Source organism: Acomys russatus, chromosome 13 (genome assembly GCF_903995435.1).
Source record: "Acomys russatus chromosome 13, mAcoRus1.1, whole genome shotgun sequence".
NCBI lineage: Eukaryota > Metazoa > Chordata > Mammalia > Rodentia > Muridae > Acomys > Acomys russatus.
Window position 1 is genome coordinate 14546296 of NC_067149.1, and position 23285 is coordinate 14569580.

The window sequence follows — 23285 nt, forward strand, 5'->3', positions numbered from 1 at the left end:
GTATTTTCTGAGGCTAGGAGGTGTGCGGTTGCCATTAAGGGCCAGTTCCCCCGTCATATTAAAAAGGCTGATTCCCAAAGACACCATGTTGATGGAGATTCAAGCCACTGTGATCCCAGGTAGCTGGTTCTCTAAAGATATTGATGGCTCCTGGCAGCAGCACTCCTGGTGGCTCATGGGTAAAGAAGTTACCATGGGTGGAGCTCATCAGGAGGGCAAGAACGAAAGCAGTCTAATGGGGAAGGGGAGCACCATGAGACCAGCCATCATATAAATATATATATTTTGTTTTTTTGAGACAGGGTTTCTCTGTGTAGCCTTGGCTGTCCTAGACCTGCTTTGTAGACCAGGCTAGCCTTGAACTCACAGAGATCGGCCTGCCTCTGCCTCCCGAGGGATTAAAGGCGTGCACCACCACACCTGGCATTCTGCCATCATAATTTAAGGTGGTTGTTTTCTAACCTGAGACAGTGTGTAGAAAACATTATCAGTCCAATAACGTAAGCATCCCAGTAGAGACAAAGGACCACAGGGAACCCAAGAAAACTTATGTGGAGATGCAGATGTAAGGCAGCCATGAGCTAAATATACAGTCACCCCAAAAGAAGAAGAAAAAAAATGCCATGCACCCAAGGATACCAGCACACAGGGACAAAGGACCTCCATGCGTGTAGGAGTGAGGGGGTAACTCATGGCCGGGCTCTGGTTAGCATCAGGGTGCCCAGAAGTCCTAAGAGTTCCTACAGTGGGGACAGAAACTGTATAAAAGTAGGTTTGGCGCCCTGGAGAGACTGCTGAGTGGCTCTTCTCGCCTTCATGGGCACTTCATGCATGTGGTGTGCAGTCATACACACAGGCAAAGCCCACATGCATATAAAAAAAGAATATTTCTTTTTTTTTTTTAAAGTAGGTTTGTGCCGGGCGTGGTGGCGCACGCCTTTAATCCCAGCACTTGGGAGGCAGAGGCAGGTGGATCACTGTGAGTTCGAGGCCAGCCTGGTCTACAAAGTGAGTCTAGGACAGCCAAAGCTATCACAGAGAAACCTTGTCTCGAAAAACAAAACAAAACAAAACAAAAAGTAGGTTTGCAAGGCTGATGCCTCCAGAGTTTGAGTGTCAAGAGTCCTGCCCCCTACCTATCCCGTTCAGCTGATTATGGGATGGACAGTGAACAGGACTGGAACTTTATCTTGACCGACACAGTTACCTTTCTGGGAGGAGGTTATGATGTTTCACCAGGGCCTGGAGCTAGAGGCAGCTGAGACCTCTGTCCTTCATTCCAGCCTGCACCAAATATTGCACATATGAGGCCTAGCACCCTGCCCTCAGGCCCCTTCCTCACTCTTTACCTCGTGACCACCCAGTTCCAAATTCCAACTGACAGCAGCGGCAGCAGAAAGAAGCGGTGGGAGGCACTAGCCTAGGGCTGCTTTCCCTCTTATCCACAGAAGCAGAATCACAGGCCGAGGCTGGTTCTCCAAATATAAGCCTCGTTCAGTGGGAATCTCAGAGCATTGCAATGGTGTGTGTGTCTGTGTGTGTGCTGCTGATCACGGGGCCCACTTCCCAGTGGCTGGTGCAGGTAAAGGAGGCAGGTTACATAACACTCTTATATAACCTCTGTTGGCAACAAAGACAGAAATGGAGCAGGATCAAGGAGCAGCAGCCAGAACAGCACCATTGGCACCGGGAACCGGGCAGAGGCTGGACAAGACCGCGCTGACCTTTTGGCAAGATGTGGCTCTAGCTGGGTCTTTGCTGAGTATTACTAGCTTTGGGGCACCTGTTCTTGTGATTTCTCTTGCGTAAGCAACCAGCTTTCTTTGCTGAGTCATTCACTGGCGGAGGAAGTGATTGAAGCAAGTCTGGGTAGACAGCGACAATCTGCACAACATCCCTGTGCTTTGCTCATGCTGAGAGCGGCCTGACCGCCCACTCTGCTGTGTGCTGAAGTTCCGGGCTGTCATGGACCCTGCGTATCTCTAGCCGGATTCCACCTCTCTGGCGAAGTTGCTATGCCAAATTTTGAGGCTCACTTTCTATATAAGATTTTTTATTAATTTATTCATATTACATCTCAATTGTTAGCCCATCCCTTGTGTCCTCCCATTTCTCCCTCCCTCCCGCTTCCCTCCTACTCCCTGCCCTATGTCTGTGACTGAGGGGGACCTCCTCCCTCTGTATATGCTCATAGGGTATCAAGTCTCTTCTTGGTGACCTGTTATCTTTCCTGTGAGTGCCACCTGGCCTCCCCGTCAAGGGGACATAGTCAGAAATGGGGCCCCAGAGTTTGTATGAAAGTCAGACCTCACTCACCACTCAACGGTGGAGAATGTCCTGTCCATCGGCTAGGTCTGGGTAGGGGTTCGAAGTTTACTGCCTATATTTTCCTTGGCTGGTGCCATAGTTTGAGCAGGAAGGACCCCAGGACCCAGATCCACCCGTCATAACGTTCTTCTTGCAGGTTTCCCGGATCCTCTGGATCCTTCTATTTCCCCATTCTCCCATGCTTCTCTCACCTAAAATCCCAATAGGATGACAAATGGATTGAACTAGAAATTATCATAGTGAGTGAGTTCACCCAGAAGCAGAAAGAGACAAATGGTATATACTCACTTATATCGAGACACTAGTCCAAGGGGTATGTCCCATGAAAGACTTTACTTACCAGGAAAGTGGGTCAGAGGGGAGGACAAGCTATATAAAATCTTTAAGATCTGTGATAATAAAAGGGCTGAGCCCATTTGATCTTTTACTGGTTTTGACCCCCCCCCCAACTCCCCCACAAATAGGTCTTTCTTTCCTCTTGGGATTGTGGAACAGAAAAGGATGAGTGTCTCAACTGAGCAGCAAAGGACCCTTCTGGGAAATGCTATCTGGATTTCCTGATTTATAGGCTGAAGACAGGTCCTAAATTATCAATGCCTCAGGCTCTACATGGCCACCTGTTAGGGCTCAGACCCTAACCCCAACCTCTAGCAAATGTCTTCAGCTCTCTGTCCCCTTTCCTATTTGTACAGTTAGGGGTCAAAGTAGCACTGGGTATGGACACTGTCCCCCAATTCCCAAGAGCACTGTACATACAGGTTTGGTCTCTTTGATTGTGTGTGTGTGTGTGTGTGTGTGTGTGTGTGTGTGTATGTGTGTGTGTGTGATTTTAGACTCTTCTAAATGCTGTTCTTATTTCTTGATGAAATTTATACAACATAAACTTAGCCCTTTACACTGTGAAGCGTTGCAGCTTTTGGCCTGCTGACAATGGTTTGGTAGCCAGCATTTCTCAAATGCTGTGCATTCCCAGAACAGATTCCAACCTGTGTTCTGACTGCGACTCTCTGGTTCCTGCCTCCATAAACCCAGGCTACCAGCAAGCTTTCAGTGTGGCCCAGGTTTTGCCTCAGTGGCCCTGGCAGGTTTTACCTCAGCGCTCCTGGCACAATCCCTGTTTGCCACATGGACTTTGGCAGTCTGAGGTCCCACTGAACTTCCAGATGCTCTTAACTCACCATGTGGCCCAACAACACAGTCTCCACATGCACACTGGGGTGTAGGCAGCTGCACAGCATAGGCCCCCTCTCTCTACCCTTTAGGAAGAGCTGAGCTAACCATATTGGACTAAAATTTGGTCCCAGATTATTATTATTATTATTATTATTATTATTATTATTATTATTATTATTATTATTATTATTATTATTATTATTATTATTTTGAGTTTTGGTTTTTGGTTTTTCGAGACATGGTCTCTCAGGAACTCTCTTTGTAGACCAGGCTGGCCTCGGACTCAGAGATCCGTCTGCCTCTGCCTCCTGAATGCTGGGATTAAAGGCGTGGCCCAATACGCCCGGCTTGTCCCAGATCTTTTTAAAGACGCTCAAACCCATCCTAGAAACTTATGTTTCCAAAAACTCTCAAATCATATTACTTGCCTTGGGGTCTGATGATTCCTTGTATCCACTTCTGTGTTGCACAGGTCTCAGGCAATACGGCAGATGGTGTGGATAACAACGCTTTCAGGAACACGGGGCCCAGTCTTGGTGACTGCCACGGTACCTGGGTTCAAGACCTGGCAATCCTCCTCGGCCCTTGATGAGTCTTTATGCAGAGTTCCTGCACGGTGGAGGCAGTGTGCACACTTGCCCCACTCTTAGAGACTGGGGAGCTGTCTCCTGGGCCCCTGGGAGTGTCCCAGAGAACTTCACTGAGGGTGAAGAGGAAGTCACTTTGTTCAACCAGCTCCCAAAAACCTGCGAAGCTGTAGCTGCCACCCTTAGACTCAAAGCTCAAAAGCTTAAAGGCACAGACACCGCCAAAGTTGTAGTTCCTTCCTGTGAGCCTCCACTAGGTCTCCTGCTGCGTCGTCTCCAGAACTTCCTTGCTAGGGCGAGGGAGGAGTCGGCTGCAGTAAGAGGCACTGAACTCTTGGGGGCGCTCTTTCCAAAGAAGCCAACCGGCCCTTCCTGCTGCTCCTGCGGTGGGATGCCTGCCCTTTTGCCTTTAATGCTACCTCTAATGATACCTTTATTTCCAGACCAGGAATAAGCTTTAAGACTAAACTAGCTAAGTTACAAGGAAAGATCAAGCCTGGTCCTGCAGGCCAGTAGTGATTCCCACCATCACAGCTTCCTACAGAGAAGCAAGGATTGGTGTTGTGTATTATCATTGTGACATTATCAATGGAAGACACCAGGAGGTAGCTTAGAACTGTAGACGAGCCTGTCAGTGGACTTGTGGAAAGAAGGCTGCTAGGGAAATGTGACACAGATGATGGATTTGAGCCTATAGGTAAAGGCTAGCTTTCAGGGGAGTGTGGCATTACAGTTTTGGAGACTATTGCAAAGGCAATATAAACAGCAAAAGGGTGTTGCTGTCACCAGCTGATGCTCTCCTTCCAAGGGCCCCTTTAAAGAGCCCTAGACTGTAGACGGAAGCAGAGGACGGAAAGCGCCTGGCTGGCTGTGTTGTAGCCCCGTTCTTATCCACACCCAAACCCATAGCAATCCTCTCAACTCTGTTCTGAAGACTGCCTAAGAATAAATGCAGGGACTAGGAGATGGCTCAGTGGGCAGAAGCCAGGCAAGCAAGCTGGCTGACTACAATCCACACTCAGAGGGCAGAGACCAGCTGGCTAGCCAGAACAGCCAAGCGGGTAGGCTCCGAGCAAGCTCAGTAAGGGACTCTGCCTCAATAAATAAAGGGGGAAAAGGCCAAGGAATACACGTGATAACCTCAGTCCTCCACGTGTGTGCACACATAGGTGCACACGCACCTGCATACGTATACGCCTATTCACATATATGTAAATATGCACACACACATACACACCACATCCAGGGGAAAATGTCAAATTAGCCATTTTATTTCGTGCAGCAGTGGAGTTTTCTGTCATTAGCAGTGTGTTCAAGTCCCCGTAACCCATAGACAGGGGTTAGCGAAGAAACAGAAGCCAATGTGCATTTCCCTTTGGCTGTGGGTGCTGTCCTGATGTTGTCCTCTGCCAGATGTGGAACGAAAGTGCTTTAGACTTTCCTCTTTTGTTCTGGTGAAAACAGGTGCAGGGGCTCTCATGCGGACAGAAACCACTCCACAGTTTCCTTGGCTGGAGGTTTTTGTTTTGTTTTGTTTGTTTTTTCGAGACAGGGTTTCTCTGTCCTGGACTCACTTTGTAGACCAGGCTGGCCTCAAACTCACAGCGACCTGAGGACAAAGGAAAATGCAGAAGCAACAGCTGTGGCCCTGATAGTTAAATGTCTTCCTGACATGGGCTTGTCTCCTCCATCACTCTCTGAAGCCCATCTTTCTTCTCTACATCACTCATAGTATGAGTTTTGTAATTTACGTGTGTGTGTGTGTGTGTGTGTGTGTGTGTGTGTGTGTGTGTGTGTGTGATGGTGGGAGGGGTTATGTGTACATTTTGAGGGAGGAAACTGGGTGGGAAGGATCATATTTCCTTGTACATCTGTTTGAAATTCTCAAGAATAAGAATTATAATTAAAAAAATAAAAGACGGGCCGGGCGTGGTGGTGCACGCCTGTAATCCCAGCACTCGGGAGGCAGAGGCAGGAGGATCGCTGTGAGTTTGAGGCTGGTGTGGTCTACAGAGTGAATTCTAGGACAGCCAAAGCTACACAAAGAAACCCTGTCTTGGAAAAAATGCAAAATAGGGGGGCTGTCGAGATGGCTCAACAGTTAAGAAAGCTTGTTGGTTTTGCAGAGGACCTAGGTTTGGTTCTAAGCACCCACATGGCTGCTTACAACTGTGTGTAACTCCAGTTACAGAGCATCTGCTGCCCTCTGTAACCTCCACAGACACTAGACATGCCTGTGGTCCACATATATGTGTTCAGGCAAAGTACTTGTACACATAAAAATTTAAAAATTAGCCGGGCGTGGTGGCGCGGGCCTTTAATCCCAGCACTCGGGAAGTAGGGGCAGGTGGATCGCTGTGAGTTCGAGGCCAGCCTGGTCTACAAAGTGAGTTCAGGATAGCCAAGGCTACACAGAGAAACCCTGTCTTGAAAAACCAAAAAATAAATAAATAAATAAATAAAAAATAAAAAATTAAAAAATTAAATTATAAAATAAAAAAAAATTTTAAAGCAGTAAGGAAGGGTGGATTTTATGCCCATGTTTCCAGGTGTGTTGACATTTGGTCTCAAGAACACTTTTAATGCTTTCTTTACCTTAAGATTTAGAAATAGAAGAAAAAAAAAAAGATTTAGAAATAGTTGGCCTATTTACCGTGGTGTTGGTGGTGTGTGCATACCTTTAGTCCCAGCACTCAGAAGGCAGAGGCAAGCGAATCTTTGAGTTCGAGGCCAGAATAAGTTCCTAGACAGGTAGGGCTACATTGAGAAACCCTGTTTTGAAAAAAAAAAAAAAAAACAAAAACGTAGAAATACTTTATGTTAAAGTCGTATCTTTACAACTTCCTTTGAAAAATAGCTAGGATTTATAAAAAAAGGACCAGGAAAGTCTTCTCCTAGACGCTGAGTCTCTCTCTTTCTCCCCTGTCTTTCCAGTTGGGTTCCTCAGCCTCCTTTAGGACAGAGGTTATTGTGCTTGGCTGCCGAGAGGAACCCTTCGCTGTAACAATTGTGAATCGCATAGTTCATTCAGAGCAGAGGCCAAGCTTAGGACAGCAGCTTCCTTTGAAAAGGTTTCTGTGGTGGGACACTTACATTAATGACCTTCTGGCTCACAAAAACAACCCACAGGGGCTTCAGGGCAGAGAGGCCCCTGCTGGTTCTTTCACCTCACTGAGCTTTATCATTGTTTACTACTCAAAAGCAGCATTGCCAAATAATCTCTAATTTTCCAATAACACGCCCCTCCCCCCCCAAAAAAAAACCCCAAAGAATAATGAAATGCTGACAGGGTTTCAGGATAAGTTTCTGTAATTAGATTAGCTTTGATGTTGTGGTTTCACTTAGTCCAAACGTGACAGTGACTCTCTCTCTCTCTCTCTCTCTCTCTCTCTCTCTCTCTCTCTCTCTCTCTCTCTCAGTCCTCTTTAATCCTTCCTCAGTTCAAAGTCTTAAGATTAGAGAGCTAAGCATTGGACTTTCTGGCTAGCTGGCATCTTTGCTATTTCCTTAATCACTATAACTGGCATCGTGCACATGAAGGGTGAGGCTGCCTTCTGTTAAATATGCACTTGGTAAATATCAAAAAATGAAGTGGGAGTGAATTATTTCAAGATTTTACTTGTTGGGCCAGGCATGGTGGCGCACGCCTTTAATCCTAGCACTCGGGAGGCAGAGGCAGGTGGATCTCTGTGAGTTCGAGACCAGCCTGGTCTACAAAGGGAGTCCAGGACCGCCAAGACTACACAGAGAAACCCTGTCTCAGAAAAAAACAAACAAACAAACAAACAAACATACATACAGATAGTACACAAACATATATACATATATACAGGTGGTACTTTCAAGTGGGGACCATAAAGTGCTAAAGCACTTGGTGCTAAAGCAACCAAGAGAAAGAAGAGCTGAGAGTATGAGAGACTCTGGAAGGCTTTCAAGCCCAAGGACACCTCACTAAAGGAGTGCCGCTAACAGGAAGATGTTGGTGATTCTCTGCTGAGCCTGTTGCTATGGAGGAAGATATCACCTGCTCCCCTGAAGGAGTGCTCAGGGCCACCTGCAGGTGAGGACCGTGTTGAATTTCAGGTTTGTTGTTTCCTTGCTGATGTGCAGAATGTGTGGGCATGGGTGGAGGCCCAAGCCAAGGCACTTGGGAGGCCCTAATAGCACCCAAGGCAACAGACACAGTGGGTAGACAGTGCTGTACAGGTGAAAAAGATCCACCTGTCCTTGAGAGTTCGCTGTCTGTCTTCCCTTGCGTGAAGGTACGCTGAGGATACGAACTGTTCATGCAGCCCAAGGCCCTTTCAGCAGCAAGGTGTGAGGTGGTCCCATTGGACTTGCTTAGAGCCTGTGGGGCCTGGGGAGCTTCTCATGCAGCGGGCATGACCAGCATGAACGTGACCTTGTTTCTTCTAGACCCTGTGACTGACAAGTAGTTCAAGCTAGGCAAGGCAGGTTCAGCGGGCATGAGGTTGTCTCTGGGCAGCAACGTAAACTGAGGAGGCCAAATGGTTCATGGAGAATGAGTGTGGACTATGGGGGGCTCCCTATGGCGAAGCCCGCTTCTATGTCACTGTGCTCAACACTGCTCTTTGGGATTTTTTGGTGAGGTATTAAGTCATACTGGCATCTTTTGTTTTGTTTTGTTTTTTGGAAACAGGGTTTCTCTGTGTAGTCTTGGCTATCCTGGACTCACTTTGTAGACCAGGCTGGTCTCGAACTCACAGAGATCCACCTGCCTCTGCCTCCTGAGTGCTGAGATCAAAGGTGTGCGCCACCATGCCTGTGGCATCTTCTTTAATATCCCCAGAGAAGCCAAATTCTGGCACCAGATGTCCCTAAGAAGGGACAACTGCAAGCCTTCCGAGATCTGGCTGACCCACTGTAAAAGATTTAATTTTATAATTATACACTTGAGTATATTACAGATTTGTAAAAGCACCTGGAATAACGCTAAACACAACAGCTAAACAAAACAAAACAAAACTTTAAACAATCTCTCCTATTCTCCCTCTCCAAAACAAAACAAAACAAATATCAGAACTAAACTGGACAACTCCCATACACACACACACACACACACACACACACACACACACACACACAAAATCATGAAAGCTATTTGGGTGAGGGGGATGTGGGAGGAGCTGGAGGATAATTAAAATATACGGCATGAAAACAATTTTTAAATGAAAAAAGAGAGAGAAATAGATCAAGGTGCCTGCGTGTGTGGAAAAGGACACTCCCAGTAGCCACATGGTTGTTGGATGACTATCCCAGTGTGAAAGGTGATGTATCTTCCTGCAACGTGTAAGTCAGGAGGCCTCTGAGTGTCCTCACACTACAGGCTACTGCCGCTGCTGCTGGTAGCATGGGAAAACTCCATAGCGAGTCCCAATCGCTAAAGATGTCACACTTTTCTTTTTGTAATAAGACATGGGAAAACCAGATGGAGTTGTGAACGCCTTCTCTCCTGGCTAACATTTGCAGTGTTGCAAAGGGGCCATGCAAGATTCTGGAGAGAACTGTTGCAACAGGCCTTGTTATCAGCATGTGCCAGGCTGCTTAGCTCTGCCGGTGTGGCAGTGGCGCAGCTGCAGGGACAACTACCTACTTTCTGGTTGAGTCTAAAACCCACTTCCCAAGGGAGAACCAGGTTTGGTACTTCAAGTTGGCAAAAAGCCTATAGCAGGGAGGTCATAGGCTTCGGAGTGGAGTCCACTGTTGTTGTTTTGTTAAGTTGATGCGCGTGTTTACCAAATTGTCTTCTAAGCATGTGCATTTATACCAAATGAGCGCTGCTTCCGTCAACACTGTTGTAAAGAGGGATCTCTTTCCTCCGGTGGACGGTGGACTCGTAGCTAACCAAACTGCTATGAAAAGTGTGTGTTACTCTTTTTTTGTTTGTTTGGTTTTGAGACAGGGTTTCTCTGTGTAACCACTCTAGCGGTCCTGGAACTTGCTCTGTAGTCCAGGCTGGCCTCGAACTCACAGAGATCCACCTGCCTCTGCCTCCCAAGTGCTGGGATTCAAGGCATGTGCCACCACCGCCTGCTCAAGTGTGTGTTACTCTTGACATCTATATTTCTCCGGGAACATTGCAACAGACTTGTGTGGATGTCAGAACTGGAAGGAGAGGAGGTGTGCTATGTAATTATCCACACAAGGTTGACACATTCCCTTGCGGGAATGAAAGAGACACACCCGAAACTCTCAAAAAAAAAAAAAAAAGTTTCAAGAGTCCCCTCACCAGGGTGACATAAGCAGTTAACAATTGCTTGTGGTCACGAAACTCTTTGACGATGTAGCTTCTTACAGGTTGTTCTAAGAACTTCAGTAATGCGGCCTCCATACTCAACCGCCCGGGTCAAAGTGGACTTTGGGTGACACAACTCTCTCAGTCATCCACATTGATGTAAGTGACCCATTATCTGTGCTGCGACAAGCCACTCTGATGACCGCATTGGCTGGTCAAGATGGAGCAGCCATTTGTCTGGTCTGTCATTGGTGTGGTACGTGGATGTAAAAATGCTGTTGTTCCGTGTGTCCCCCAAAGCATCCCTGGCCCTAGTAGAGCAGGAGTTTTCATGGTGTTACCATGAGCCCAGGACTCCCATCACCTGGGAATGGAATGTTGTCATTGTCCTGGTAACCCTTTCTATAACTGTAATCAGGGCCTGCCCTCATTACTTTCAACCGTCAACTTGCTGTAGCCTAGCCTCATCTTCTGAAGGCGTCTCTATTGAGGGATTTCTCAGATCAGACTGATCTGTGGGTACATCTGTGAGGGACTGTCTTAATTTAGGATTGATGAGGGAGGTCTTAGCCTACTGTGGGCAGCGCCAACCCTAGGCTTTGCCTGGTCTGTATGAGAAAACTAGCTGAGCATGAGCCAATGAGTGAGGAGAGGGCATGCCAGGCAGCTAGCAGCACCCTCTGTGGCTCCTGCTGTACTCCTTTAGCCGTGAGTGAGTTCCCCAGTCAGAGAGAACATTGCGTGGACTGGCAAGCAGTCCTACCTTGAGTTCCTGGCCTGACTTCCCTCAGCAATGGACTGTGATCCGCAAGTGTAACATGACATGAGCCCTTTCTCCCCCTAAATTGTTTTTGGTCAGCATGTTTTACCACAGCAACAGAGAAACACACTAGCACAGGCTCACAGCATCCAGAGCCCATGCGTGTTCGAGGTGAGTAAAAACCATTTCTCTGCTATTGTGTAGACATTCGCAAAGACAGCAACTACCTAGAAACACCCCTATGTCATTCCCAGAGTCCCCTGGAAGTGCTCCTGGAATTGCTGTGTAAGGAGTGTATGTGCAAGCAGAGCGATAGAAGCTTAGGAAAGGCAAGTATTGTACGTCTGTCTGAAGGGCCTCCATTTGAGTAAGAAACTGGTCTAGAGTTCAGTAGTCACAGGCATCTGTGTAACAGCTGTCTTGTGGTTGAGCAGGAGGGAAGTAGTAGACCCCTGTGTTTTAGGGGAGCACAGGAATGTAGGCCTGAAGGAGGAGGGTGGGTCTGAAGAGGGAACTGTGGGTACATAGCAAGGCATTAAAATATACCTCCCTAGACACAGGATTTTGCCTTACAGTACCAAACCTGGGCTCTCCCTATGGAGTGAGCCTGAAATTCAATCAGAAAGCAGTTGGCTGCACCCATAGCAACTACGCCATTAACACACCAACAAGAGTATCTTGCCTGACGTGATTTAACGACCCTTCCTTCCACCCTCAACAACCCAGCCAGCATAGCACATTCTGATACTGGAAACGCCAACTAGTAAGGAGAAAGACTTCATGTTTGTCTATGTGGAACTCTCAGAGGGAGGCATGTGTTCCTGGAAAAAGTCTCTTTGGTTTGGAGACGTTCTACGGCTTGCCAAAGGGATACCATGAAGATACATGAGCCTATGAAAAGACTGGTTGGCGGGACGGCAGAGAATTGCCTATCAGATCTCTCAAAGACAGCTCTAAGCCAATGAAATGCCAAGGCTGAGCAGTAGTTCCAATGAGGAGGACCTACAGCGGTGATTAGCAGGGCTGTCTGGGTCAGGGACTCCCAGTGTGAGACAGTGTCAGACCTATCTCGGTATGAAGTTGCAGAAATTACAGTCTTGAAAACATCAGCACACAGCATCATGCTGTAGCCCTGGTCCCGTGGAAACAGGAGGACAGTTCTGACCAGCGCCTTCGCTATCCCCTGTCCTCGATGCTGTGAGAACACAGACAGGTGAGAGAGAGCTGCAGCTGCTGCTTCTTCTTCACTGAGGGATCCTTGACTGGCAGAGCAGCTGCTAGGCCCACCACCTGCCCCCCAGACTCAGCCACAAAGAAGCAAGAGCCATGATCACTCAGGTAGGACTTGGTGATGTCAGCCAGGTCTGTGCGTAGACACGTGGCCACAAACATCTTAAAGGGCTGTCTGGCAAGGAGCCGCAGGAGCAGGAGCAGAAAGAAGACACAGAACATGGCCAGCAGCCAGGAGCCAGACAGCAGGGCTAGGGCAAGGGGTGCCCTAAGTAAGACCAGGAGGGTTTGGGGCAGCAGCAATGCATGGTAGAATGCAGTGGGGACATGCTCTTCCATGCCCCTACAGAACATGTCTAGGACCTGCTTGCGGGCCCTCTCCTGGTACTGACGAATGTGATAAGGAGTCATGGGGTCTCAAATCTGTATCTATAGGGACAGCCAGACCTGCTGGCACAGAAGAGAAAGAAAACCATGTGAGATGCTTGAGACCCTTCAACCCTGCTCCAGGCCTCCTAGGAGCCGTGTAAAATTTGCTCAAGCGTGTGTTTTCTAGTGTCACCCAGGAAGCAACAGGGTTTCACTGGGAGAAAGTGTGAGGTCACTAACCCCCGGCTACTCCTCCGGCTTCCCACTTTCCGTCTTTGTGACCTCAGTCATGCCTCTTGACCTCTCTCCACCTTTATGTCTTCATTTGCAGAACACAGTAAAATAACACTTGCTTTTCTGGGGAATTGTGGGGAGTTAACATGGTGGCCACCCTTCCCTGCTTCTGTCCTTACTCACAGGCTATCTAAACTTCTCTTGTCTTGACACAGCACCTTGTGGCAGGAAATCTAGCCTCCAGCTGTTGCCTCTTGAGGGTCCATACATTGCAGAACCCAGTGTTCCCAAGTACAAGTTTCAGGAAAGCCTCTCTTCCCTCTGATTAGAAAGTTTAATTTCGTGCAGAATAACAGCTCAAGCCAAAAACACCCTGTCCATGTGGCCCCAGGAAGGTTGAGGAACTCCAGGCCCACAGAGACCCTCCCCTCAGCCTTGCCTCTCTGTTCTTTCACCTAGTAGCACAGAACAGGCAATTCCGGGATGCTGCAGATATTTAGAAGAACCTGTCTGGGCCTGCTGCCACCTCCGGGGAGAAAACTTGGCCTAGCACCTCACTGGCTGGCTCCTGGGTAATCATAGACCAAGTCAAGAACTAGAATGTGACAGAGGGCAAAGGAGCTGTCTGTGCACTTTCTGATCCCCGGGGAGCTGATCTGAGGGGAAAGTAGGCCTGAGTGGACCCTGGGTCCTTAACCGTGTGAGACAGCTAAGAACCTTGCATGTCACACTGTCTCTCACAGCACACTTGGCCCTCTCTGAGGGCAATCTAGGCCAAGGTGCAACTCACCCCAAGGTCAAATTGTCCTTGTCAGGAGTCCAGGTTCATTGGCTCAGCAGCAAAGTTCCTTCGTGGCAGGGCTTCTCTCTGTCTAAGCTTGCCTGTTTTCTCTTCGAGGAAAACGAATACTTCCAGTGTGCAGTGCTTTCTGGCCTTACCCCCTTGACTATTACATAACTTTACAGGAAGTACTGCCTTCCAGAGGACAGGCCTTGGATAGGGGATGGCCATGTGAGCTCTGAGGGATTCTGGGAGTCCGAAAGACAACTCACTCCTCTCACCTGCCTTAGCTGAGGACTTGCCTCACATGCCTGAGCAACTCAGAGGAACACCATTCTCCAAGGAGCTATCCCTCCTTCTTTCCCCGAGTCTTGACCTACACAGGCCTGTGAGGGTCCTGCTGTCTCCTCCCATGACACCCGACACAGGTGGAGAGGAGCCTACAGTTAGTTCTTACTTAGAAGGAGTCTCATAGGAGCTTTGGGGCCAAAGAAAAGTGGGCCACCCTAACAGCTGTGACAAGAACCAGATGGGGGATGCTGCTGAGCTATCAGGATAGAGAAAGGATGCCCAGAGAAACATCCCAGAAGAGGCTGGTTTACCTCAACAATGTGGGCAGCTCATCAGGCTGAAGGTAGAGAAGCAGGGATGCTCCTGAGGCAGCAGCAAGGCATAGCCCTTGGGGAAGGGTGGTCCTCAAATGAAGGAGTGGCTGATACAAGTAGAGACCGGTTATACAGGACCCTCATCCCAGCCTGGTAGGATTGATAGTGCACCCCAGATGCTCATGAGGCTGGGAATATGCTTTCAGCTGGAAAGCTAAATGACAAGTGTGCTGGTGAGGCCATGGGTAGCTGTCTTTTTTCACTTGGACCATGGGCTGGCTAGTTGTGGCAGGAAGAGGAGCCGTGTGCACAGAGGTGTGCTGGCTGCCCTGATAAGACAGGGTCCCTTGGGTGTGCAGGCTGCATGCTGCAGAAACCTTGTGGCCAGCAAGGTGCCCTGGAACTCAGTCAGTACTGGCTCCCAAGAGGATCCCTGGCACATAGCTGAGTTGGAAACAAGTTCAAAGGCTGTATTTTTTTTTTTAATTGCTTTAATGTCTTGTTTGCCCACGATGTTGTGGACCGAGTGGGTTTATTGTTTGCAATGGGAGTCTTAGTCAGTGTTGACTAAGGGAACATATCATTATGGCCCAGGTCAGACAGGGAAATCTGCATCACCTTGAGGTGCATTTAGGGCAGAAATGACAGGAATCAGCATCCCTCAGACAGTGAATCAGAGATGCAGGACAGTCTCAGAGATGCAGGGAAGGTCACGGCAGAACATCTAAGCTTGTGTAGGGAGAGGCCAAAATTTGAAAGCTCAGGGATGCTGCCTATAGATGCTTCATTGCAAACCAGGGGCTGAAGCATAGGTCCTGGTGGAGGCTGTGGCAACTCAGGATGTTTCGACCCTTCAAGGTTAACCATTTTCATGATGCTCATGAGAAACTGGGTGCTCTGTAGCAGGTTCTGATGCTTATGGGGGGATAGAACAATGACCCGTTGCAAAGTGAGGTGAAACACTCCCACCTGCAGAGGCGCTTCCTATGCTTAGGAATTAAGCAACTCAAGAACCTTCAGGAAGTCCCTGAAACTGACCACATCCATTAGCCTTCCCTCCTCAAGTGTATAAGCATATGTGAGCAGTAAGGGCGCTGGGAGGGAGTGGAGGTCTGCCAGGTGACCTAGAAGAAACCGAGACCGGCTAATCTACCCGGAGATGCCACTCTCTGAGACCTGCTGAGCCACCTGGAGCTGCCACTCTCTGAGACCTGCTGAGCCACTTGGAGATGCCACTTTCCGAGACCCACTGATCCACCCAGAGATGCCACTCTCTGAGACCTGCTGATCCACCCAGAGCTGCCACTCTCTGAGACCCGCTGAGCCACCTGGAGATGCCACTCTTTGGCCTGCTGATCCACCTGGAGATGCCACTCTCCAGCCTGCTGAGTTGTCGGTATGCAATTTGGCTAACTGTTCCTCTTCTTGTAATCTGTCACTAACGATGGAATAGACTTTAATGATGCAACTGTCTTGCTGTTTTTGAATGATTCCTGAAAGTAACCATTCGCTAGGATTTCTGTACTTGACCCAATAAAACACAAGGCTTCAGTAAGCTGGACTTTGATGGTGTCTGCGCTTTGGTCTGTCATCAACTCTATTTGTGGTAAGTAGACGTGTGTGTGTGAGTGTGTGTGTGTGTGTGTGTGTGTGTGTGTGTGTGTTGCGTCTTCCCAGCACTACTCCCACAGGGCAGTAGGTGACCCTGTCTTGGGACATGTTGATACTGTCCCTAACATGGGAATGCTAAGCTGAAGTTAAACCAGGGGCCTGAGGTGGGGACCAGAGGGTTTGAGTGCTGCCATGCACATTCTGGGGCATATTACCTCCAGCAGAAATGGAAGTCAGGCTGAAAAGATTATATAGTGAAGGGAAGACCAGGCCATACATAGAGAGCAGGGCATGTCACCACACTTTGCAGCAGGACCTAACAACTGTGGCAACTCTTATAAAGGAAAACATTAATTTGGGGCTGGCTTACAGTTCAGAGCTTTTACTCCATTCTCATCAGTGTGGGAAGCATGGTGGCGTGCAGACAGACACAGTGCTGGAGAGGGGGCTGAGAGCTCTACATGTGGATGCACGGGCAGCCGGAGGAGGCAGTGAACCCCCGTGCCCGGCTTGAGCTGCTGAACCCTCAAAGCCTGCCTCAGTCACACACTTTCTCCAACAAGGCCATGCCTCCTCGCAGTGCCAGTTGCAGGATGTTTGATCACACTGTGAACTCCAAGATTGTGTTGTTTACTGGAAAAACAAACAAACAAACAAATACTTGTTTCTAGCTGTGGTGTGGTCCAGCCTCAGCACACACCTTTAATCCAAGAGCTTTCTGCTTGAGTGTGGTAAACAGGATTAAATGAAGTCAACTATAGGTCCAGAGGCTGAGCAAGCAGCCAGTTTACATAGGAAAAAAAAAAAAAAAAACCCACAGAGAGTGAGAGGAAGTCAGGAGGATGGATAGAGAGAAGCACAGGAAGTAGAAGGGAGGAACATTTAGCCTGAGGGGTTTTTGAGATGGCGTGGGATTGGGCATTCCCTCTTTTGGGACATCGACTGAAAAGGAAGGTCAGCTGGGTGCTTTCTCTGCCTCTCCGAGCTGGCAGGCTTTCACCCCAGCATCTTCATGACTGAGATTTTGTTTAAAGTAACAAGTGCCCTATGAACCTATGGAGGTCACTTTCATAAAAGACAAAACACAGAGGTGGTCAGTGTCACTGCATAGCACTCTTTTAAAAAGTGAGTGAATGAGTCGGGCAGTGGTGGCGCACGCCTTTAATCCCAGCACTTGGGAGGCAGAGGCAGGCGGATCCCTGTGAGTTCGTGGCCAGCATGGTCTACAATTCGAGTCCAGGACAGCCAAGGCAACACAGAGAAACTCTGTCTCGAAAAACCAAATAAATAAATAAATAAATAGTGATTGAGTGTGTGAGTGTGTTTATGAGTGTGCCTGTGTGTGTATGTGCGTTAGGCTACAGTTGTTAGAGAGCTTGAGACCTTAGCACAACTGACTCCGTGGTGGAAGTGCCATTCAGGTTACAAAACTCAGCATGTAAACAGCACCACCTGCCAAAACTAAAACAAAGGCCTAACCCATCAAAGTCCATAGCTCTGGAAAAGTCTCAAAAATGTACTAACCTTGCTTTTTAGCTTGTGTAGTTGTGCTTCCGGCTAACTGTTTTGTTAACTAAAGTATGTCAGCTCTGAACACAATTTTTGCGCCTTAAAGCTCATCCTGAGAAAGGCTAGGGGCTTCCCTGGAATCCTGAGCACCAGCGTAGTCGCTGGCTGGCAAACAATGACTTTCTATTCGCTTAACCCACATCTAAGCAGTCTTCTCTGGTGAGCAGCCTGAAACATTTCTGGAAACTCCAGCAAGATCCCAGAGCCCAGACCTTGAGACACTGGGGGGGGGGGGGTGTCTCAAAGCCCTTTGGAGTGAGGAAGAGTACCATGGTCAGGGGACTTCCAAGGGAAGTTGGCTTAACCCACATCCAAGCAGTCTTCTCTGGTGAGTACCCCACACACAGTGACAACCAGTCTCTAAAGCTCACTAGTTCATCTTAGCAAAAAGAAAACCTCCATGATGCTTCAGGCCAGCAGCCTGGTGGAGGCAGCTTATAGCCAGGGCTCCAGGGTCAAACCTGCCAGCTGGGCAGAAGCTCCGGGGATGGTGTAGGAGCTTGACAGTTTCTGCGTGGAAGTGACATATGAGGCTCATCTTGTTTCACTCACACCAACTTCCAAAACGGTAGAGAGGTGTGACATGCGCTCGAGTGCCCGCTTTCATGCAGGCTTCCTGGGCTCCGTGCTATGTGTGCTCTGTTTGGTCTTCACTATCACCCTAACACACTAGGAGGGAGGGAACCCTCTTGTTCTGTTTACTTAAAAAAAAAATTCAAACTAGGGATGGTGGAAGACACCTGTAATTCCAGCGTTCAGGAGGCTGAGGCAAGGAAGGATTGGGAGTTCAAGGCCAGTCTGTGCTACGTAGCAAGAGGCTGTCTCAAATTTTTTTTTTCAAGCCTACATATTAAATATAATCAATATGGGAATTCTGTGATGTTGTTGAGAGCAATCGAGCCTCTCTTAGCTTGAGGAACTAGCAAAACTGGACAGTCACAAAGGCAGCTCTAGCCTGTGACTTTTAGGTGCTTGCCTCAAGAATCCAAAGACTCAAATACAGGGATTTAGAGGCAAGTTTATTATAGCTTCGTAGCGAGAAGCTTACGAGAAAGGAAGACAGACATTCCATTTGAGTTAACCTGATATGGATAGAGGTCATGGCAGACACATGGTGGGGGGGTCGGAACCTGCCCATCACAGAAAGAACAGTAAGGAAGCCCAGAGTACCAGCAACAGTGTAATTAGGCACTGGCCAGCACCATAAAGAGACAGAAGGGTACATAAGGTAATAGGGGTACATAAAGGGTAACGAGATACATAACCTTATTAAAGGGCTAGTTATTCTTATCTCTTCAGTGTGCATTAAGGTGAATCCACTAGCCAGAGAGATCATCCCACAGGCAGATGATTGACAGGTACAATCGGATTAAGTCTTTCATAAAGAAATTATTGTACTTTCAGTACTAGGATGTGTATAGGCGTTTTGCCTTCATGCACTTGAGTGTCCACAGAGGCCGAAGAAGCTATTGCATTCTCTGGAACTAGAATGACAGAGAGTTGTGAGCTGCCTTGTGGGGACTTAGAGTTGAACCTGGTTCCTCTGAAAGAGCAGCCAGTGCGCTTAACCACTGAGCCATCTCTCCAGCCCCTGGATTAACTCCTAAGACAGCAGACACTGGTGTATACCCATTATTTCATCCTGGAGGCAGTAGTTTTACCTTTGTGGGCTTCAGTGCTATGGTAGCCCACTTCCCAAAGCCACACCCCCAAACAATCAAGTGCTGGCATGAACCGCCACACCCAGATTTACTTGTGTTTTAATTTATTTAAAAGAAAAGAAGAGAAAGGAGGAGGAGCAGGGAGAGAGGGAGAGAGGGAGAGAGGGAGGGAGGGAGGGAGAGAGACAGAGAGGAAGAGAGAGAGAAGAAGAAGGAAGAGGAGGAGAGGAAGAGAAAGAGACAGAAAATGTGTTTGCGTGGGTCACCTGCATTTAGCTCCTTGGATGAAAAGCCTGCTAGGACAAGGTGGAGGAGGGGTTGTGTAAACCAGGGGTCACTGTTGCTCCCCAGGCTTGGGAAAGACAAGCAAGGCTCTGAGCCAGCATGGAGGAGGTGTTTTTTGGCGCAACCCATCCCCCATCAGAACCCAGCCTGCCCTAAGCCCCCAGCTTCCTCTTAGGAGACCCGGTGCTCATGGGCCAACTATGGCTTCCTGCTGCCAGCTTCCTACTTTAACCCCACCCCCCCCCCCCCCACCCCTGATGCGTGCCTGCCTGGAGCTGTGCTGGCTCTTGGCCACTTCTGGTTTTTGTGTTGTTTTTCCTGGCTTCGCTGCAACTCCTTTCAGTCACCATGGAGAGTAAAGCATGGCCTTCTGGGTCAGTTGCTTTGGGGATAAAATCTAGATGCATCACAACTGGCTGTCCTAGATGCCCTCACAGCCCTTTGTGCCCAGGTCAGCACTTTCCCTCCCACTCATGCTGTCCTGGAGACTGGCTTACTGTCCTGCCACAGCCAGAGCATCAGGAAGCCACTTCTCAACTTTCACATGAGTTTGGGGATGGGGTGGGAGGCCTGGGAGTGATTGGAAGATGGAGGGAGAGAGGGTGACCTGGTGCTTTGTTGGGGTCCTCCTTGAGGACAAGGTCTATTCCCAGCTATCCAGGTTCCCCAAACTTTCCCTCCCTTTCTGTTCAGGACAGGCAGCCTTGATGACTTAAAGTTCCTGCTCATCTGCTCAGGCTTGTAGCCGCAGCATGCTGGCTTTAGAGCAATCAAGGTGTGAGTCCAGAGCAATCAAGGTGTGAGTCCAGAGCAATCGAGGTGTGAGTCCAGAGCAATCGAGGTGTGAGTCCAGAGCAATCAAGGTGTGAGTCCAGAGCAATCGAGGTGTGAGTCCAGAGCAATCGAGGTGTGAGTCCTGCCTCTCATGATGGGTCAGATTCACATTGCTGATTGGGAAATTGTCCCTAAGACCCTGGGCTGGATAGGCTGGGAAGAGATAAGTCCCAGGTGAGTGGCCTCTGGATTTCTCAGCAGGGCACCAAACTAGATCCAGCTTGCGTCCCAGCAAGGGCAAGCTGAAGAACAGTTGTTGGGGACGATAGGCCATACGGCCAGTGTTCAGCCATCTTGTCAGAGCCTGCACCTTTAAGTCTCTTTTTTTCCCAGAGCTTGCCTTTCACCAGAAACTAGCTGACCCTGTTGTGGGTCGGCAGTTAGACTAAAGACAGATAGAGATGGAGCAACCCTGTTATGGTTTAGCAGTTAGACTAGAAAAAGAGGGAGCCAGATGCCCTGTGTGACAGGACATTATGACCTTGCCTGGAATTTTGAGGAAATTCTGTGTTTTGAGGATAAAGCCTGCAGCTGGGTTGCTATAGCAATATGCTTCCCTGCCTTCTTCCTTATAAAAGCTGCTGCCTGACTAATAAAGTTTGAGAGTTTGATCAATCAGACTTGCTCTCCTTCTTTGTGTCTTGCATCCCAACAGGTGAACTTTCTCCCGCATTTTAGTTGAACCCCATAGGCGGGAGAAAACAGTGACTCTAGCAGGTGTCCTTTATCAGCAGGAGAGATGGACACCTCAGTGAGAGGCTGACACACTGTATTCCTTTGATGAGAGAGTGGACTGGATGGAAGGAGACTATCTAAAAAGGATGGGATGCCCTCCGGTTCTGGGACAGCTCCTCTACAGAGACCTCCCTCAGGCATGGCTCCACATGTAGGTGGTCACCTAGACCAGAGCCTTCTTCCTCCCAGAGGCCCAGTGAGGCTTTTGGCTTTCAGGAACATTTGCCCAGTAGGATTTTTGCAGGAAGGTGTCTACCTTGATGGCAAAGAGGACAGTTTTAAAAGTGTGTATCTAGATCCTAACTTTATAGAATATTCTAAATGTACCTGGAGAAGTTTATCGATTCTTGTTGTTGTTGTTATTATTGACGAAGTATTTAGGGCCTCATATATGCTGTGAAAGTGCTTTATGCTATGATATATTCCTAGACGCCAGCAGATGCTTAATATTTAAAGACATCCATGGTTTGGTTTTTTTTTTTTAATTTTTCTTTTAATATGTGTGGGGTTTTGTCTAAATTTATGTCTGTGCATCATGTACTTACCCAGTGCCTTTGGAAGCCAGAAGATGTCAGCTCCACTGGGAAGAGTAACAGATTCTTGTGACCTGTAATGTGGATGCTTGGAATTAAACATCAGACCTCTGGAAGACCATCCAATGCCCTGAGACATCTCTCCATCGCTCCCATACCCCTTTGAGATAGAATCAATAGGAGAACAAAAAGAACACACACACACACACACACACACACACACACACACACACACACACACACACGTTCTCTGGGAGGTAATGCTGATCCAGCATTTCCTTAGTAACTGTATTTTGAATTCTATGACTTCAAGAGTATTTGCAATAAAAGGATGTACAGAATTTTAAGACTACAATCTGCTGAAGTGGTAGTGGTAGTGGTAGTGATGGTAGTAATGTGTGATGAAGGCAAAGTCTGGGTGCTTGGCTGCTACCCATGAGGCCCGCCTCTAGGCTAATCTATTGCAGGTCTCCTCACTAAGGCTAGGGTCCCCGGGACCCTAGCCCTGGGGTCTGGCTCCTGGCCCCTGGCTACAGTGTGCAGCCTCCTCACACTCCTTGGCCTGAGGCTCCTTGACTGGCTTTCTTCAAAATATTACGTGGCTACATGTCTGGAAACAGACTTGGCTGACATCACCAAGTCCTACCTGAATGCACACGGCTCCTGCTTCTGGGTGGCTGAGTCTGGGGGGCAGGTGGTGGGCACAGTGGCTGCTCAACCAGTCAAGGATCCTCCAGTGGGGAGGAAGCAGCTGGAGCTCTTTCGCCTGTCTGTGTCCTCACAGCATCGAGGGCAGGGGATAGCGAAAGCGCTGGTCAGAATTGTCCTCCAGTTTGCACGGGACCAGGCCCACAGCGATGTTGTCCTTGAGACCAGCACTGTGCAGTATAGTGCTGTGGCTCTCTACCAGGCCATGGCCTTCCAGAAGACAGGCGAGCACTTTGTCAGCATACCCATGGGGTTAGGGGGTCTTTCTATCCTTCACTTCACCCACTCTCTCCCTTTCGCTGTGGAACCAGGGATGTGATCTTTTTTTGCCATGTCTGTGAGGCTGCAGTTCACTGTGCTGTAGGAACAAGCAAACCCTGGCCGTTTTCTACCACCAATCATAAGATCGGTTTTTATTCCTTTCAGATCAGTCTTGCTGGTGGTGAGTTGTGGGTGTTGACTACCTGCTCCATTCTGCCTTTTTAAGTGTCACTCTTTCATCTCTCCAGTGTCATGTTAATACACCACAAAACCCAACTCACATTTCACTCAGGAGTCTATTAGTTGGGAAGCTCACCCAGATAGATGCCCCTTGCTACATCATCGAATGGTTCTAAAGCCAAACCTATTAGGACCTGGGACCATGGGCTTCACTTCTGTTCTCTCCATGCAGTTTCCTGCAGCTGTCTGTCCAGGTTACTGTCCACTCAGTCTGTAGATTCCATCTTCTCTCAAGACCCAACCATGTACACACATGTTCCTCTATGCCTATCGGCCCTGTCTCTCTCTCTCTCTCTCTCTCTCTCTCTGTCTCTCTCTCTCTCTCTCTGTCTCTCTCTGTCTGTCTCTCTCTCTCTCACACACACACACACACAATCATTTGCCTATGAGTTGTAGATCCAGTTTCCTACTCAACTGTGGGTCCCTCAAAATAATGCTGTGCTCTTCTGTCACATTATCTCTTAGCCACTAAGGCCAGAGCTTCCTAGAGAGGTTCCAGGGTGTATAAGCAGAGGGGACAGAACA

The 23285-nt window shown here is 48.5% G+C and overlaps 1 protein-coding gene and 1 pseudogene across 1 annotated transcript; one reads left to right on the forward strand and one right to left on the reverse strand.

The window, feature by feature from the left end:
- Positions 1 to 8457: 8457 nt before the first annotated feature.
- Positions 8458 to 12747, reverse strand: LOC127196962 (probable N-acetyltransferase CML1; annotated as a pseudogene).
- A 7050-nt stretch (positions 12748 to 19797) lies between these two features.
- LOC127196963 (N-acetyltransferase family 8 member 2-like) lies at positions 19798 to 22652 on the forward strand. Its single transcript, XM_051154662.1, has 2 exons — positions 19798 to 19804; positions 22019 to 22652. Exons 1-2 carry the CDS (start codon positions 19798 to 19800, stop codon positions 22576 to 22578), a joined length of 567 nt encoding a protein of 188 aa, XP_051010619.1. The 3' UTR covers positions 22579 to 22652.
- Positions 22653 to 23285: the final 633 nt, after the last annotated feature.